This window comes from Phalangium opilio, unplaced genomic scaffold, assembly GCF_054372755.1.
Source record: "Phalangium opilio isolate 3A_F unplaced genomic scaffold, DU_Popi_V2 ptg000062l_1, whole genome shotgun sequence".
In the NCBI taxonomy this organism is placed as follows: Eukaryota; Metazoa; Arthropoda; class Arachnida; order Opiliones; family Phalangiidae; genus Phalangium; species Phalangium opilio.
The window spans coordinates 1,032,423-1,052,406 of NW_028324179.1; the positions used below are offsets into that span (position 1 = coordinate 1,032,423).

The 19,984-nt window shown below is 38.5% G+C and overlaps 1 protein-coding gene across 1 annotated transcript; it reads right to left on the minus strand.

The window, feature by feature from the left end:
- Positions 1 to 7,955: 7,955 nt before the first annotated feature.
- On the minus strand, positions 7,956 to 15,480 carry LOC149663450 (uncharacterized). Its single transcript, XM_089842207.1, has 2 exons — positions 15,153 to 15,480; positions 7,956 to 8,753 (listed from the first exon to the last, which is right to left on the minus strand). The coding sequence occupies exon 2, from the start codon at positions 8,751 to 8,753 to the stop codon at positions 7,956 to 7,958; it is 798 nt and encodes a 265-aa protein (XP_089698333.1). The 5' UTR covers positions 15,153 to 15,480.
- Positions 15,481 to 19,984: the final 4,504 nt, after the last annotated feature.

The following is a 19,984-nucleotide window of genomic DNA, read 5'->3' on the forward strand; positions in this document are numbered from 1 at the left end:
TCAACCTACTTTTTTAAAAAGAAGGTAAATAAGGATTAGATGGCTTGCTGCTTTAAACAAGATTTTTAATCATGAAGAGAATATTTTGTTAATTTTGGTCAAATTTAGATATTCGGTAATCGAGTTGATATGAATAAAGCACTTTTTGCACATGTCTATTTTAAACTTTAATCACAGATTTCGCTTACCATTTCACAAGCATAATAAAGACTACTGAAGGACGCAATTCTATCTGTGATCAGTAACGGTGACCAATATAGCAATATCCCCAATTAATCGGCCTGAACTTCATTTGCACATTTCTATAGTCGTTAATTTGAAATGTTGCGAGAAATTTTAACGGAATATAAGTAGATATCTCTTTCAGTAGATAATTTTTGATGTTGATATTGAAGATTCATTGAGTTAAAAAAAATTGGTATTGGTATTTGAATTAAGTTTTGATATCAACATCGGTTAATTTACGATATGGGCTTATGATGGTAGTCTGTTTATAAGATTAAATCGTTACTTTAAGTGTCACTAGATGCTACGAGAAGGACAAGTATCGGGCCTTAAAACGAGGGGCAAAAAATATATTTTTTAATAAATGCCAAAAATCGACGGTGCCAAGTTTAGAAATAGTTTGTGGGACAATGAAAAGGTTTAAAATTATGAAATTAGGCTTATATTAAAGCTTGGAACCTAATTTATATTATTTAAAATCCAGCCATGTGCAAATACTCAAAAAATATGAAAATGACAACGAAAAAGGACCCACTCTCAATTTTTTCCCCTTAAAGAAAAATGGCGGCCACAAACGGGGTGAAAAAGGGGAAAATGACGATTTGGATGGCCATTTGGCTGGCCAAATGTTTGGATAGGGTTTGAACCAAATGAAAAAAGGATTTGGAGTTAAGAAATACCGATTAGTGTCATTTGGGGATGAATCGACCCCAAAACCAAATCATTTGGAACGATCCAAATGTAGTTAGAGAATAGGGTCCCAGGTTTTCCATGTTCGTTTGAACTCTGAAAGCGCTCCTTGATTTTTTAATGCGAATATCTTTTTCGTAAGCAATTATATTATAAAATAAGATAAGGTGTTTCTTAAGGTCTGGCACAAATTATACTGAGTGAAACCCACCATAAGAATAATGTTGTTAAAATTTGCTTTTCTGGATTGTTTTATTGCGCTAGAGATATTTTCTCTTCTTCCTCGGCTTTAACTCTGATTTGGCTAAGTACTGATTGAAACAATTTATATCTTTTCTCTACGTATTTTCTTTTCTCACCAATGGCTGGTAGCTCTGAGGTGAAAACCATGGAACCATATCCATTTTAATTACTAAATCTCTAGGTTTCTCTATTTTATACGGTGACCACGACCTTGTTTAGATGGACAGCGCGAAATATTTTATGCCGTGGTGGGCTACTTCACCAATTTTGGAACCTCGTACCAGGTGGTGATGAAATTTAACAACGTATTACAGGAAGAAAATCTTGAAAACTATTTTTATAATTACACTTTGTTCTCTGTAATTTCGGGTCAAATAACTTTGTTGAAAAACAGAATGCATATGTTAACTCATTTTTAAATTTATGTCTATTTGCTAATTGGTTTATTCTTTGATGTTACATAAAAAATTTAATTTAAAACCGAAAAACTGTTCCATTTTATATAACTAATACTAGACATACCTTTTTATATCTCTCTTCCTCTTTTTTTACTATTTAAGCCTAAGAAAAAAAGTTTAAACTTGAGGCTAAAAATATAAGCTTAATTTAAATAAAGAGAAGTATATAATTGCAGAACAAAATTTATTTTTTAAATTTACAAAAATAATTTTTTTAAAAAGAATTTACATTTTTTATGGCAGCGACAGGGTCTGCACAAGTGTACGAAAGCATTCGAACATTAAGTCGTCCCTGCCCTTGTACACTCGTGCTAGCTGCTATGAAACGTACCCGGCAGTACGTAAAGAGCTGCGAGAGTTCCTGGATGACCCTGTGGGCAAGAGAAAAAAGAGGGTTAATGATTGAACGACTGATAAAAATAATTAACTTACTGGAACCCTTGACAGTTAAAAACCAAGTGGCTGTAATAAAAATTATAAAATTACATTTAAATAAAATCATAAAATAATGCATGAAAACTCACTCGTGGGGAATAAAGACGCAGTTATTATACACGACCTGCCGAACTCTATTCAGCAAGTCGTGCATAAATGCATCGTCCGCCACGACCTCGGCGAGTACCGCCAGGTACACTGTGATTTGGTTAATCACGCTGTAAATAAATAGGAATTATAGTTTTATGCTATAATGAAAAAATTTAATGAATCACTTACAAGTCCCCCTTGATATTCAGATCATCCTCTCCCTTCCAGGGCATTACTAGCCTTGGGAAATAAATAGCCCGGAGAGGCTTATATGGTGCTGGTGAGGGTGGTGGGCTAGGCTGCGTGCTGAGAGGCGGGGACGGGTTGGGTGGTTGGCTGGGCGCCTGTCGTCGGCGAGGCCTAACGACGCAGCGCGGGCGTCGTAGTTCCCTAGTCGGGAAGTACCCGGCGAGTCTGAATACTCGCAGGGTGAATAAAGTGTATCAACCCCATGGACATAGAATCTTTCTCTATAGCTAAATCTTGCCTAAAAAACTAAGTTTTTTTAAAAAAGTATTTCTTACCTTGTTGAAAAGAGATCCATGCTTGATCGTCTTGTTGGCGGTTGTCCATCTGTGGTGCAATTCGAGAGAAAGTGGTACCTTTTGGGGTTTCAACCCCATCATTTTATACTTTTTACTAGGGTCTAGGCGTGTTCAAGATCAAACACGTGACTTCTAGGTAATTAGCACGTACAAGGGTAAAAATTTTCGCGGGCAAAATTATCAGAAACCTTGTCATTTGTTTAAAGATTTTCAGGTGTCTTTTTTGGAGACATTTAGAAAAAAAACCCAAGCAGTTGTTTGGTTGTCCGTACAAGAGTCTTTGGTTTAACAGTAGCCGAACTGGAAAGTACCAACTCCAATCGAGCGATTCCCTTAAAGTTCTCTACCAATTTTACCAATATATTCCACAAGACGTTATTTGGATCGAATATATCGTCAAAGTTTTCCTAAAACGGGTCGAGACTAAAATTTTCGATACCGACGAATTCGCTGGCAAAGTTTATAAGGAAAGTTGCGATACTAGGTTCGTTGAAAAATTTCACCTGGTTTAGATCCGCGAATTTAGCGAAGTTCATGTACATTCTAGCCATCGTAATGGCCACTGCGAGAGTCACGAGGAGATTGTAGTAATAATTTCCGAATCCCCTTCACGCGCCGGCAGCGTAAGACGACGTAGGCGAGCCGCCCATTGACTCTAAGAGACCCTTGTAACTCGATACTAAAGTTTCGTTGATTTTGGAAAAGTCAAACGCGAAATGAAATATGCATTCCACGCACTTCTCTTCCTTGATGGGCAAATTGTTTTCCAAGAAGTAATTACTTTTTGCGACTGCCCGGCGGTTTTTGAGACGAATAGAAAAGAAACGTTACGGGGATTTAAATCATCGGTGGCTAATCTTATTGATAAATTTCGGGCAAAAACATCACCGAAATGGTCAAAATCGCAAAGCGATATCACAATTTAGGCTCCTCTACCGTATCGATCGGAATACTTGCTTTGATTTTTGCGAAAGAACGTGGCTGAATCGATATTATCTTCGAACGTTCCATAGTGTCCCACACTATTTTTCTAAGGTTATTAATGAAACTCGTATATCCGGAAAATCTCGATATTTTTAAAGGGTGTCATAATGGAGAACGATAAACTGATCGCGATTACGGCGTCGATTAAGGAAACCATTTTAAAACTTTCGCAAAGTGACGCTACCATCCTCTTAGAAATTAGATAAAAAAGGGGTCACTGTCTGGTTCTTTCGCTAAGGCCTAAAAAAACCAAGCGGAGATATAACGTCGGACGAAGTAAAATTTAAGGAAAGTAACCTCGAACAATATACGCGACTACTTCGCGAAATGAATATGAAATTCGACTAGATTCTAAGCTGAGAAAGCAATTTTGTAATAATATACGGGATTTACTGTGGGTTTTCTAAGGGCGCTGCCATTTCGTGTCATCGAAAGGTAGCGCCATCTATGAATTAGTAACGCTAAAAATATGTTTCTCTGGCTAAGTTCGTCTGCAATAATATGTATTTAGGCCCGTAGTGTTAAATATTCGCTGATCGCTAGAAAAGAGTTTAAATCTTTATTATTGGTAGATGTATGAGCAAAATCGAGGAAGGTATTGTGCTGTTATAGGCTGTACAAGTACGGATTTAGATTTGAAAATTTGGAAAGCCTCTGAGTGTGATATACATCACGATAGCCAAGGTTTAGCGTTAGTGAAAAGTTGTTGTGCCTGCCTTGTGCCATACGGATTTCATGTGTTTCGTCGAGTTGAAACAGAAAAACGTAAATGGATTCGAGCACTACAAAGAAAGGATTATAATCCAGGGAAAAGAGCTGTAGTAAGTAGGATTACTCTCAAGATTTGGGTAGGAGATTTCATATTTCAGGATCACTAGCAGGAAGAATTTTTAAATTTTGGTTAAATTTAATGCACGAGCATCTTGGCGAAACAGTGTGTTGGCTATCCAGGGAGACAATCAGAAGTACTCTCCCAACTGCTTTCAAAACAAACTACCCAAGAACTACGTGTTTTATAGATTGTACTGAAGTTTTTGTTCAGAGACCTCGGAAACTGAGAGCTCGAGCTTTGACATATAGTAATTACAAGAGTCACAATACGCTAAAATTTTGTACTATCATCGCACCTTCAGGATACATAATGCATGTGTCACTATGCTAGGGAGGTCGAGCAAGTGATAACTTTATCGCAAGGGATTCTGGTCTGTTTAGTTTACTTCGCCCTGGTGATGAGGTAAATAGACTCTTTAACTTTTGGTAAACTTAATCAAATTATTCCTAACTGTAACAAAGGTAATGGCTGATCGTGGTTTCACAATATCGGATGACTTAGATTTCATAAAAGTGAAGTTGAATATCCCAGCATTTACACATAAAAAACAACATTTAGAAGAAGGGAAAGTAACTCGTACAAGAAGAATTGCGACAGTAAGAATTGTAGTGGAAAGAGTTATCGGGAAACTCAAATGTTACAATATTTTGAAGTCAATTCTACCATTGCATTTCTACAAGAAGGCAGATAAAATTATAAACGTTTGTGCAGCATTGTGTAATTTACAACCATCCATCAGCAAAAAACACTCAACTGAAGTAACTCAAGATACTAATCCGCAATAAAACCTTATTTTTTTTAAATTAAAGTTAAAACAGTCCATAGTAAAACCCTAATTTAAATTATTAAACCCCGATGAAAACATTTTTCCAAAAAGAATACAACATGTTAGAAATATTTCTGTTAAATAAATTAATCAGTTTCTATAAGTAACATTTATTGCACGTAATGTTTCATAATCACCCTTGCTTTTGACTTTTAAGGAAGTTTTTAAGACTATGTAAATACAATTTACCTTTTGAAAATTAATTGACTAAGTAAGGTAACATGTGGTTGGCATAAACTGTGCGCATTTTTTTAAGTGCTCTAACATAAATGATTCATTATATTTTATAGTCCCTCGTGCATTCCCACAATTAGTGAAAACGAAGAAATGGCATGTTGATCTCTTGGTGCAGTAAAGTTGAATTTGTACTTGTAGGTAGTATCCATTTTATCCAGTTGGATGAAGATAATATTATTCATTTTCATTCTTCCTGACGTCGTATTTATTACTATCAATTAATTTTTCCAATTCATTGGTAATTGGGCATTTAATTTCTAATAACTCATCATCGCCAATGTAACCGTCAGGGCTAGCCGATAGCCATGGATCTTCCTTCGAAATCACAATGCCAGCGAGGACAACCTTGACTCCGTATAAATCTTCATAAACATTTCTAGCAACAGGTTCTAACGCATTGCCATGCCTTGTTGCTTTGTTACCTTGTAATTTTGAAAACACGTGATTTTTTAAGAAATTTTCTGGTGACGTTGTACTGCGCTTTGGTATATTTTTTGCTGTGGAGGCGGAGATATGCACTACACGACAGTCTTTCCAGAGAAAACTCTCACTATGAGTCACTGTTGCTTTTTCCAACGTCTTAATTTTCTCTTTATCCAATTCAACGCATGTTTTAAAGAATTGTTGGCAAGATGCACATCCTATTAAACTAGAATTAAGATGTTTATCACATTTCACATCATGGTTTCCATGTACAACATCTTGACTTGGTGTATTTAGTAAACAGGTATTTTCGCTAAGTCCTGTTTTTCTTGGGATGGGTGGTGGAGATGGCGGTGTCAAAATACTTAGTTTCCTTTGCGGGTGCAGCAGAGTCTTTTAAGTGATTATTATCTTTAAAAAACGCAATTTCCGTAAACGTCTCTGGTTCAAGTTTCCTTTTGGTAGTATTATTCCATTTATTTTCGAGACTAGTACATGATGGCCCCTTAAACTCTTCGGTTTTCCAAAACTCAATTTTAAATAACAGAGCTCCAACATGGTGGTCCTTCTCCGATAGTGTCTGGGATCGAGCCACTTCTCCTCGGCAAGCAACTAAAGCATCATTTAATTTTGCGGTATAAATAGTTCCAACCCATCCACTTTCAAAATAGTTTCCTGCTTCCAAACATTTCCTTGCATTTGCAGGTTGATTATCACAGGCAATAGAATTGAGGAGGTAGCTCTTAATTTTCTGTTTTGTGATGTTAGGCCAATTCTTTGTGTTGTCTTCCCATTTACCTTCAGTTAAAAGCAATGGATTTTGAAAAGTGAATCTGCCTTTAAAAATAGAAACGTTAAGCCTTTGTACCTACAGTTGGTCTAAAAAAATGGAAAATTAACAGTTCTGGCATGATTTGACAGGAAAATTTACTTACCACAAGTTAATACAGTATTTTCCATTGCTATGTTCAGAGTATCTCGTATATGCGCTTAAACATTGTTGAGAAAAAAATTAAAATGTTAAATATTTTGAGCAAAATTTGATGCTCTATGGATGGAAACCAATGAGAATCAAAATTCGTCTGCTAGTCGACCAACAGGCAACGCCGCAAAAAGAAAAAGTATGACGTCACTACAAAAAAGGCGTTAACCTCGTAAATCCCGTATATGTGGCGCTGTTCTAACCATCGTCCCATCTTCGTTTTTAGGCAAAAATACATTTGCGTGGAAAATCCTATTTCTTAAAATCGTATAAATAGTATCGACTTAAAAATGGGCGTTACGATTAAAAAGACTAAAACGAGGAAGTTACATTATTTTTTTCCAGAGCGCGCGTGGGCTTTGTATATATAGGCGGCGTTGCTTGGAGGATCGAAGGCAGTGAGGTACTTGATAGTACCCGTGCGGCTTAACCTGGGTTAAATTAGGTTACATTGTAGTAAAAGTGCCTTTAAGTTGATTAAATTCAATTGAAGTAAAAGTATTGTAACCCTCCGTAGAATAATTTAACTAAGGGAGAAAGACTCCCGAGGGCCATAAAATAAAAGAAAGACAACTTACTTTATTAATCCAAAACAGAAGAAACAATTCTTCTTAAACTTTATTAAATCAAAAAGGGATTAACCCAACTGTACCTAACTTGACAGTGAAGTAACAAGATAAAAAAACTACTGCTCGTTCCGAGAGCTGACTAACAACTGACTTAACATGAAAAATCACAGACATTAGGATAGGAGGAGGAGCATGTAACATGGAGGCATTACACCCTGCCAGATCCAAGGAGTAGAACTCCAGGAATCTGGCAGCCATGCTACATCCCCCCCCTCCTTAGGAACTCTCGTTGTCCTGAAAAAATTAACAAACTGGAATTGAGGGGTTACCCCGAGGAACCCTGGATATTTGGCAGGGGTTTGTATTACAAAAGGTTTAGTATCACAATTTGGGTTTTTTTTTTTTATTTTTTTCATTCATTCTTGGTCGGCCGCTTTCCTTTTATTTTCTAGTCGAAGTTTTTGTCGGGCTGCTCTTCGTTCCATTGAAGCTTTGCTTCTTTTACTTGGGCAATCTGCGACAGCGTGATGTCCCATCTTTCGACAGCGAGGACAAGTCGAGTTAGACCAAACAAGAGGACGTTTAGCATCCTTTATTTGTGAAGGGATTAACATCCTAGGAGGGACTTTCGGCGTCCATCCCATCGTTCCGAAACGTTCCCAGTGCAGGACGTCCTCGTCGTCCTCGTTATAATGTAGGGGTGTCCACTGGCGTGGTAAGGGTACTACCTTCGGGGCGGCAATTTCCATCTGACTATGCGGAAGCGGAGGAGGAGGGAAGACTCCCGTTCGAGACCCGGGTTCCTGTTCTCCTTGAGAGGGAGAGGTAGAGGGGGAAATCCCTAGTGGCAGAACCGGAATGGACTGCTGTTCATTAAGGCTCTCCATCTCCTCTCTATCGTCTTCCAAGACGAGGATCTCCTCTTCTTCTTCGTCAAATGGGCAAGAGTTTGTGTCATGTCCCTTCGTGTAACATTTGGCGCATGTATTCTTCAGATTCATGAATTTATTAGGCATGTAGCAGTTAGAGGCTTCATGGCCAAGATCTTCGCAGTTTCGACATTGAATAAGATTGATTGTATTTGTTGGGCAATACCCTTCCATGATTCGTACGGATAGCTCCGTTTTACTAAGTGGTTTTTGTGGCTGTTGTTTTATGTTCAACCCTTTTGGGAGGTCAAATGCCCAAGGTAATTTCGAGGAGTTTGAAGCCATCTGTAATTAAACAATATTAATATTGTCTTTTAGAGGCTTGGGAAATAAATTCCCATGGGAAAAAGGAGATTGGCTCTCGGGAGAAACAGAATTGCTCCCTTTCTAGGTTCGTGATATTATTATTGTTAAGGTAGACTTGAACCTCATAAGGTGATCTTAACCTTTTATCAGCATTATCAGGAGGTCGGTAGTAAATGTCTACTTCGTTACCTCCGGGCTGAACCGTCGCCCTCTTACATACCTCTCGACGCCATCCCAATTTAAAAGGTTCTAAATAAATATCGGGTAATGTAGCCCTATTTAATCGAGGCGTTCTCATTGACTCCGATAACGTGGTTGAAGAACTATCAGACGCACGTAATGATTGGGATTTCGATTGAGAAGGTGGTGTAGGTGTTGACGTTTCTTCCGACAGAGTAGAATTCTGTTCAGGATGTGCTATTTCTTCGGTAGAAATAGAAATCGGTTCGGGAGGTACTATTTCCTCCGAAAACCCAGAAGAAGGTGAATGTTGTAACGCATGTTCCAATATGGACTTTTCAGAAGACGTTGATTTGGCCTCCGGCGTTACATTTTCTTCCGTAAAACTGGATGTTGACGTATGTAGCTTATTTTTCACGGCTGATTCACGATCAGACTGGGAAGCCTCCCCTGCCGCAGAAGGCGGGCTATCGTTAGAGGGATGATCGAGCTGAAAAGCCCTCATATCATGATAGGTAAAAAGGAGGAGAGGAGGGTCTTCAAAAAGGGCCATGCCCGGTTCACTATCAGAATCTGTAGGGCGCTGTGAATCATCCCGAACTGCAGGAGGGATCGGTTGATCCGCTGCTTGATCTTCTGCTGTACTTGATGTCGAGGGTTGAGGGACATCTGGTTTAACAGGAACAATCGGTTGATTGACGTCCTGACCGTCATGCGGAGGCGGTGACGCAGAAGATGATGATGATTCGGATGACGTGATTGAGGAAGTCTCTTCAGGCTGGTGGAGCGCTCTATCACCATCCGTAGAAGGACTAGGTTCAATTTCGTCTACAACGTCCGATTGAGAAGTGGGGGCATTTCCGGCCTGGTCAAAGACAGCTACGTTTGTCCAGTAGAGTTTCAGGTGTTCGAGATTAACTTTCCCTACATTCTGCCCTGAGTTAGCGTCTTCTAACTCGTAAACAACGGGAGAGTGTTTTGCAACTATTTTAAAGGGACCTGCCCATTTAGGACTAAGCTTTTTCATGAGCTGACCTGTCGTACTTGATAAAGGATGAGTTTCCATCCATACTAAAGTTCCTACCGCAAACTCTAAAGGGTCATGGCGGAGGTCGTAGTATTTTTTCTGGTGGGCCTTAGCTAACTTAGACAATTCATTGCTGAATGCTAATTGTTCCTTAAGAACCTTTAAAGCCTTATCACGACTAGGGTCATCATTGTCCTGAATGGGTTCCTCAATATCTAAATCCCAAGGGAGACGTGGCTCCCGCCCTAAATTCAAGAAGAACGGGGATCTGCCCGTTGTTTCATGGGGTGCGGAATTTATAGCAAATTGAAGAAGGTCAAGGGATTCATCCCATCTATCATGGTGATTCCCTACATAGAATGATATTAATTCGCCTATTACTCTATTTACTCTCTCAGTGGGATTTCCCTTAGGAGTATAGGGGGTGGTAAACTTTGGGTTTATTCGAAATGCTCTGCAAGTTTGCAACCAAAGTTTAGAAGTAAACTGTACTCCTCTATCACTAAGGATAGCTTTAGGAGCTCCCCACCGGGTGATAATAGACTTAAATGCCTGAACACAGGTCTTAGCAGTAATAGTTTTTAGTGGTATCATTTCCACGAATTTGGTCATGTAATCGACGAAAACTATTAAATATTTATAATGGTGTCGACTTGAAGGGAAAGGTCCCATTATGTCGACACTAATTTGGTCCCAAGGACTGGTTATTTCTGAGGGTTGCATTAGCCCTGGCTTTTTCCTGTTTCTAGCCTTAAATTGTTGGCATAAAGAGCAACCTCGGACATAATCCTGGACGTCACTAATTACAGAGGGCCACCAATATCTATAAGTAACTTTACTCAGGGTTTTATCTTTGCCCCTATGAGCTGACAGTGGGTGGTCGTGTAACAATCTCATGGCTTCTAACCTTAACCGAGGCGGTAAATAAATCTTTTCCGGATGATTTCTATAAGGTCTTCTATAAAGAAGATCATTCTTTATTTCGAACATTTTATTCCTAACTGGGTTAGGTCCTTGCAAGGAATTAATAATAGGGGAAGCAAAAGGATCTTCCCTTTGTGACTTTCTTACGTCATCTATAGTAAAGACTGAGTATAAGGATCTAGGACCTGGAGGACGTATTCGACCTTCAACAGACTCACTAGAGGAACTATTATTACTGTCGGTAGAATTTTGACTAGTACTACTACTAGTTGGATCCAAATTACTAGTAGTATTGGAAGTAGAGGAACTAAGATGGATACTTAAGACATTTATCGGAGCTCTCGATAAAGCGTCTGCTACTACGTTCTCTACTCCTTTCTTATGTTTAATAGTAAAGTCAAAGGTTTGAAGGTACATAGCCCATTTAACTAGACGAGAATTAGGTTCCCTGATATTAAACAACCACTGTAAAGCCTGATGATCAGTGAGGACAGTGAATTTACGACCTTCTAGAAAGGGTCTAAACTTTTTAACTGCCCAACATATGGCTAAACACTCTTTCTCGCTAGTAGAGTACCTAGTTTCGGCATCTTTGAGCCCTGTGCTAGCATAAGCTATAGGGACTTCTATATTATCCTGTATTTGGGAAAGAAGGGCACCTAACCCTGCATCACTAGCATCGGTAGTTAAGATGCATGGGGAATCCCTTCTAAAGGAAGCTAAGGGGTGAGCCTTACAAATGGCTTCCTTAATTTTTTCGAACGCCTGTTGCTGTTCGAATCCCCAAACAAATTTCTGATCCTTCCTTTTAAGCTTATTAATAGGAGCTACTATTTGGGAGTAGTGGCTAATAAACCTATTATGCCAACCTGCCATCCCTAAAAATCTTTGAACTTCCTTAATATTTTTAGGAGGAGGAAATTTTTGAATGGCTTCTATCTTAGAAGGATCTATATGCACCCCTTTTTCATTTACAATGTGACCAAATATGGTAGCTTCTTTCTGAGCGAAACGACATTTTTTTAACTGTAAAGTGAGACCCGCTTCCTTTAATCTATTGAGGACATATTCTAAACACGTTAAGTGTTGGTCCCAATCTTCGCTAAGCGAGATTAAATCATCTAGATAATCGATTAATTGGAAGTAATCTGCGTCCCTAAAAATCTCGTCGATTAGACGCTGAAAGGAGCTAGGGGCGTTACAAAGCCCAAAAGGAAGTACATTAAACTCATACTTTCCCATATGAGTCACGAAAGCAGTTTTTTCTCTACTTTTTGGGTGCATTTCCACTTGCCAGTACCCTGATTTAAGGTCAAGTGTTGTTATATATTTAGGTCTTCCAACCCTAGCTAACATGTCCTCTATATTAGGTAAAGGATAAGGGTCCTTAATGGTAACCTGATTAAGTTTTCTGTAATCAATACAAAACCGATAGGGTTTACCCCGTTTTGTTTGATCTACTAAAACTACGGGCGAAGCCCAAGGAGAAACTGAAGGTCTGATTATCCCGTCATCTAACATTTCCCTTACATGTTGTTCAATTATTTTCCTTTTCTGGTCATTAACTCGATACGGTTGAGATTTGATGGGCGGACTATTTCCCGTATGAATCTCGTGGAAGACTAGTCCTGTTCTTCCTACCTTATCAGAAAACAACTCTGGAAATTTTAATAAAAGGGTTTCTAGTTGATGACGTTGTTCCTCAGAAACAGGGGCTGCGGAAACTGCGTCCCTAATACTATTTACAATCTCCTTATCTATGGGATCCTTTTCTGATTGAATTGAAAAAGGGATCCTTAAGTTACCCACTAAGCATTGAGATGACTCAAAATCTAATTTGACCCTATTTTCCTCAAGAAAATCTTGACCCAATATGAAGTCACTATTCAGGGAAGGAACTATGTAAAATTTAAATTTAAAAGATTTCTCACTTTCATTTGACTTAAGGGTAAAATCTAACTCGTGAGAACCTTTTGTGAACGTATAACGGCCGTCGCCCCAAACTACACAGTCTAATTCTTCATCTTCAGGTAACTCTGAAGAATTTCTATGTTTACAGATTTTCTGCCACTGGTCAAGACTAACAAAAGAGGCATCGGCCCCGCTATCTAATTTAGCGTGAACTGTCGCGTGTTCAAAAGTAACGGGAATAGTAACCCTTTTATAAACTGAACCTTTCTTGACTGATTCAATCCTTGAAGGGAACGCGACACGCTTTTTACTAGGAGAATTTATTGGGCGCCGGGAGAGGGACCACGTGGGACCTCTCCAGTCTGGGCTTCCCCCGACTGGATCATCGTTTTATTTGGACAATCGGGAGCAAGATGACCAGGTTCCTGACAACTGTAACAGGTGATCGTACGTGTAGAGGGGTAAGACACGGCCAACTGACGACCAGGGGACTTAGATCTCTGATTATAATATCTATTATAAGATCGCTGACCTCTATTTGAAGTATTCTGAGCTCTTGCTTGTGATCTCGAGTCTAAGGGTTTCAAGGGATATTCCCATGTAGGATACGATGGAGAAGTAGGACAAGGGCTTTGACAATGCCCGGGGGAACACTGACTATGGGCTGAGCCTTTATTGGCTGGGCAAGAGGACTCTGTTTTAACCTTAGGCTTTGGGGGAGATTTCCTCTTTTCCCTTTTCTCAGCATTCTTTTTCCTGACTTCAATATCCTTTTCTATAGTTTTACAGGAATTTCTCAACTGTTCCATAGTAGTAAATTGAAGGAAAAGGAGGAGAGTTCTTAGCTCATCTTTCAAATTACTCTTAATTATAGGAACTAATTCCTTTTCAGAGAGGGGATGGGTCATCCCTAGATTCAGCTTCATAACTTCCCCGAAGAATTCCTCTACCGATTCCTTATCTTTCTGACTTCTATGGTTTATTTCTATCTTAAGTTTAGAATCAGCTTCGGAATCTCTAAACTGAACCTTAAAATGTCTCTTAAACGTGTTCCAAGTTAAATGAGGATGGGAAGGTCTTAAGCTACACATTTCGTCATATTGACGGACTAAATCCCTGTACCAATACAAGGCACGTCCTCTTAAAAGGAGAGGCAAAGCAGCTAACCTTTCTTCATTAGATAGTTTATGAAATTTAGCATACTCCTCAAAAGCAGCTAAAAATTCAGTAGCATTATCGTTAGACGATCCCATAAAGGCTAACCTTTCTGGCGGTTCAATAGGGGCTTTTCCCGTTTGAGGAGTTGAACCTCTATTTATCAACATGGGTAAATCCCTAACTAACCTATCAAAACTAGTAGCAAGAGTTTTTTGTATTGCTACATTTTGGTTTGAATTATCCGCCAGTGTTTGGAGCAAAGGCAATATAAAAGCTTTTAATTCCTCTTCTGGAGTGTCTGGTCCCAATTGAGGAATTTGTCGGGACGGAGAATATTGGGTTCCGATAGTTCTAGTTTCTAATTTAGGCAAAACATTAGCAGAACTAATTTTAGGCTTAACAATTGTGGACTCTGATTTAGGAGGATCAAGGGAATTAATCCCAGTTTGAGGAGGGAAATTAGAGGGAGTTAAACATCCCTTAGGAGCAGGAATACTTTTATGAGGGAATAACAAGTAAGGAGAGAAGTTAGGTTCTGAAGAGGCTGCAGTCCTCTTTTTTGAATCTTCTTCATCTCTCTCTTCCTCAATACGAAGCTTCCGGTTAAAGTCCTCCAAGGTATCATCCGTTTCAGGCGGTGCTAACAGGTCGCCATCGTCTTCCATAGACGTAAACAAATCTTCTTTTGATTTATCTTCCCCTTTCTTTAAGATTAAATTCTCGTCCTCATCCTCAGATATCTGAGGCGATCTCCATGTTTGATTGTTAGCGTTTGAGTAAGCCATGATTAATTTAATTAATTTACAATAATCAAAACAATTTACATCAATCAAGTTAGGTTAAATTTATACAATATAAACAGTAAGTCATCTAACTTCGGTAATTTTATAATAAAGATAATTTTATTTCTTAATTTAGTGTTTAATTTATTCCTGATTAAGTTAGATTTAATTTAAAACAATTATCTTATTAACTATCTATCAAAGTGGAAGCCAAGGCTTAGAACCACATGGGGGGCGGATATCCTAACCGACAATGATAAATAAGTATTTCTATGGGACTGACCGAGGCTTAGTCGGGTCCCTGTTCGGGCGCCAATTTATGTAACCCTCCGTAGAATAATTTAACTAAGGGAGAAAGACTCCCGAGGGCCATAAAATAAAAGAAAGACAACTTACTTTATTAATCCAAAACAGAAGAAACAATTCTTCTTAAACTTTATTAAATCAAAAAGGGATTAACCCAACTGTACCTAACTTGACAGTGAAGTAACAAGAAAAAAAACTACTGCTCGTTCCGAGAGCTGACTAACAACTGACTTAACATGAAAAATCACAGACATTAGGATAGGAGGAGGAGCATGTAACATGGAGGCATTACACCCTGCCAGATCCAAGGAGTAGAACTCCAGGAATCTGGCAGCCATGCTACAGTATGAAGTTCCGAGAGAAGTGCGGACTTCTCTGAGGAGCCTTAATGCGCTCTCGGAACGTAAATACGGATTGCTTAGTTAGAACCAGGGCTCTGCATAAGGATATTTTTTTTAGTAGCCAGCCTGACTAGTGAGCCTCCCCTATCCCAATTTTTTTTAGTAGTCACTGACTAGTGGGGGAGAAATTGGGGGTATAAAAACAAGATGGTAAGGTAATGCATATATTTGCAACCTTAACTATACATAAATTTTTCTATAATAAGAAGTTTCGCCGTTCCCCAGTTATGCCGAACCATTTTAAAATCAAGAAACAAAATTTTCTCTTTAAGGGTTCATTTATTTATTTTATTCAAAAACTAATATATACTTTTTAAAATCCAAAAACTTATACATTTTTTAAAATCCAAAACTAATATTTTTTGGTTTTTTAATCCAAAAATTGATATTTTTTCTTCTTAATATAAAAATTAATTTGTTTTTCTTAATATAAAAAGTAAATTTTTTTAATACAAAAGCTACTAGGCCTGCTTTTTTTATTCAAAACAAAATTTTGAAATAGCTCATTTTCTAAAAAATCGGCCCCTTTTTGAGCCCCTTCCTCCTCCTCTTCCTCTTCCCTGTTCCTGTGGGCCGGGTGGTTCTTCCACCTCGGTCATCATGTGGGCTCTCTGTGGACAAAAATATTTTAACATTATCTCTTGAGGTGTGTCCCTTTCACGTTAGGTATTACACATTGACCGTAGTTATATCTTACACCCCGTAATTAGACGCCTTTACTAATTTCTTTGAAAACACCTTATGCCCGGAAAATTATGAATAAAAAGCGACCTTAAATTATAAGACATCCCATACCCAATCAATTTCTTAAATCTTCTCCAATGAGCGTTACGGGGCACAAGGCCCATGAAATTACTTTGGTCAGACAACTTGTACTTACGAATTGCTTCGTCGCCTCTTCCAGGTAATTAAGTGTTTTTTGGAACTGGGCTCCAAAAAGGTATTCTTCATCGGTCTGATTTTCAATAGACTGTAGCGCAATAATTGTTTTTTCCAAAAAACGTGGCCTAATTTTTTTAATCGCATTTCTCCTTCTCAAATTTTGTAATTGAATTTACTGTTCGTACGGGGTAAAAATTTAATCGGGGTCGGGGGCAGGTTATCCCCGAAAAAAACCAGTCGGGGTCGGTGTAATAATGTATACAATAAAATAATTGAGTAACAAGAATATATAAAACAATAAAAAATATTTACATAAAAAACCACCACCATTAAAAAAAAAGTGCCTAGACACCGGTGGAGCCGAACCCCCCACTCCCACGAGACGTGGGGATCAGAGTCTAGAAACAACATAAAAAACGTGTTACATCCTAAATTAAAAATTATTTACCTCTACTTCCACCGGTCTTAATAATAGAACCAGTGAGACTATCAATTGGGCGACCCAATCGCCCCGCCGGACAACGTAGGGGGTCCCCCCTACATTCGCGACGACCACTTCCAGGGGGCCACGATAGTCGCCATCTATTATTGTTAAGAAATATTATATTTTTGGCGTTATAAAAAAGCTAATAAACATAACTATCGTGCCCTCAGCGACGAACAGCCCTTGGGCCGTTAAGCTGCTACGGCCGACAATGCGATCGTAGCTGTCCATCGGCAGCATGACGCCTACCCCAGTCAACAAAATTTTGATACCGTGAGGTTCGATCACGGTATCGACCGGACTATATATGTCCAGGCTGGCCGACTGGAGAGTAGCTCGTCGGAGGATAAACGCTGCCGAATGAATTTTTATAAAAGACAGGCAGGGTAGTCGAGTAGAGTTTGGGAACGACATTTTTTACCTCTCCGAGTGACGATGACGTCACGGAGAGGTATTAGACTAGACGTGTCTGTCTGTCTGTCTGTCTGTCTGTCTGTGTCTGTCAGACCTCACGTAACCGCGTTCGCAGTTTACAAATCGGAGCAAACAAATACCCGATTTCCGGAACGCGTTCGCGGTTCACGGAAATTTGGTCATTCATCTGCCAACACCAGTCTTTACTAACTGGCTTCTAAGGACCACAATCTGCTAGTCTTTGTCCATCCCACATGGACACTAGCCTGTACTTGCTGGCTCGTAAGCACCACCATCTTCTGTTCTTCGTCAATCCCACATTGACACCACCATCTTCAGGTCTTTGTCCATACCGGCTTCTTCTCCATCGTTATCGTTTGGTTTTAAGATATACGCGGCGATCGGCTAGGGTTACGAGAAACGTCTAGCCTCCCAATGGCAGGGCTTCCACCATCGGTTCACGCGAATGCGTTTTTATCTATTATTTTAATGGAAACGAATCGTATATATACCCCAAAATTTGAAGAAAGCGGGCAAGAGGGGTACTCTTCACTTTAAACGTCAATATTAGCAATGTTTCGAAAGATAATAGGAACAACATTATTTTAAACGATTTAACTATTTTTAAAGTTATTTACTGGCGATTAAAATAATTAATATCATTTATATTTAATTAATTATTTAAGATAAACTTATTTCTATGTAATGACACAAGTGAGAGTTTCTATAGAACGAGTAATGAAGATTGCATCCGAATCGAAACACTACACATCAAAGTTAATATAAAGCGAGTAGGATGATAAGATCTCTTACAAAACGATAACATTTCCTTTTTGCAGAATATTAAATGGAAATATTTTAAATGTTTTTCGGCATTACGATTCTTTAAGTAGTTGTGTAGCTATAAAGCTCTGTCTCATATTAATTTTCCAAGAACATCTTATGATATTAACATTACAAATTTGGTGTTTACTTCTTAATTCAGCTTTACTACATTTATATATTAATCAAAACGCGTCTTGGATTTAACCAAGACCTAAAAAGTATCGATAAGAACAAGGTTAATCACTTGACTGAATGCGCAGATATTGAAACTTTTTTTTAATTAAAACTTACATGTTTAAGAAGGTATGTTCCATCACCCTATTCCATTGAATAAACTTACTTTACTGGTAGTAAATTTTTTCCCTCTCAATAATTTTAAAAATTTACTTATCTCGGGTTTTCGAGCACTATTCCATTCCCCGAAAACATTTTATAACTACATTTATTATCACTTTTAAGAGAGTACGTGTATGACATTGTGTCGTTAATTGGTTGCTAACATATCCCCGTTCATGCCCTGAACGCTCCATAGTGAAACCTTTTGTTAATTTTAGTGCAAATTTCAACAATGGCAGCACATTCAACATGGACGTTATGATTTTTACTCTTGGTTAAACTGACTTATGTAATAAACGACTTCGACATGGAAAGACACGGGGGTAAAACTTTGCCTTCCATCTCGCTCGAGTCGATGGAAAGATCATAAATAGAGCAGAGACGGCGAGGGGTCATACCCCCCCCGTATGTCCCGATACTAAGGATTGACATCTCTTTTTTGTTTTACGTAGAAAGGGTCTATAGCAGCGGTACGACAGACAATGGTCAAACGGTTCTGCCATGGCGTTTCTATGGTTCGCAAGCAGTAGGGGCGTGCATGATATTCGTAATTTTTTGATTTTCTTTGTTGTAATTGTTAACTTAAGCGTGGTCGTAGCCTGAAAATTATGACTTGGTTATTTTACAAAATAGCCTGCGTTCACCGAGTCGCGTGATCTACGACGCTGTGGCTCGACTCTGCTACCTAGTCTGTATATCTTCAGGAACAAGGATAATGTATTAACGGTTTTTAAAGGAATATGGGATTTTTAAACTTGTCGCTGCGAATCTTCCTATAGTAAATGTAGTATTTCTAGTAGCCCCAGAGACTTCTGGTAGCACTCTGTGTGCATTTGGTAGAACAGTTTTATAGAAATTGAAATGGTAGAAGATATTAATAAAATAAGATTTGTTCGAATATTTAAACTTCAATTTGGTCGAATTATTTCGTAGTTGTCCTATTTCAAGGCGAGGAATGCTCTCAAAAACAATTACTATTTGCTGACGAATACCTTAAAAAGTAATTCACACAGAATCCTCGAACAGCTTAACGCGTAATTTAGTGGGCTATTGCCTTGGTAACGAGGCCAGCGAAAGACAAGGCATGAGAATGGCACAAGGCGTACTTCTATCAAGGGGGGTATACAACTATACATCCTCCTTGTTCGTATCGGGCGCAGCAGAGGCTAAAGCAGACTACCCTAAATCGTGTTGTCATTGTTACGTGTAGTTACTAGTTATATGGTATTTTTCCACACGAAAACTCTTAAAAGTGATAATAAATGTAGTTATAAAATGTTTTCGGGGAATGGAATTGTGCTCGAAAACCCGAGATAAGTAAATTTTTCAAATTATTGAGAGGGAAAAAATTTACTACCAGTAAAGTAAGTTTATTCAATGGAATAGGGTGATGGAACATACTTTCTTAAACATGTAAGTTTTAATTAAAAAAAGTTTCAATATCTGCGCATTCAGTCAAGTGATTAACCTTGTTCTTATCGATACTTTTTTGGTCTTGGTTAAATCCAAGACGCGTTTTGATTAATATCTGTTACTTCGGTCTTAATTTTTATTCATTTTGCGTACATGTGGTGGTGAAT

Coding starts and splice junctions, on each gene's coding strand:
- LOC149663450 (XM_089842207.1), bottom strand. CDS start 8,753: ATGGCTTCAAACTCCTCGAAATTACCTTGGGCATTTGACCTCCCAAAA.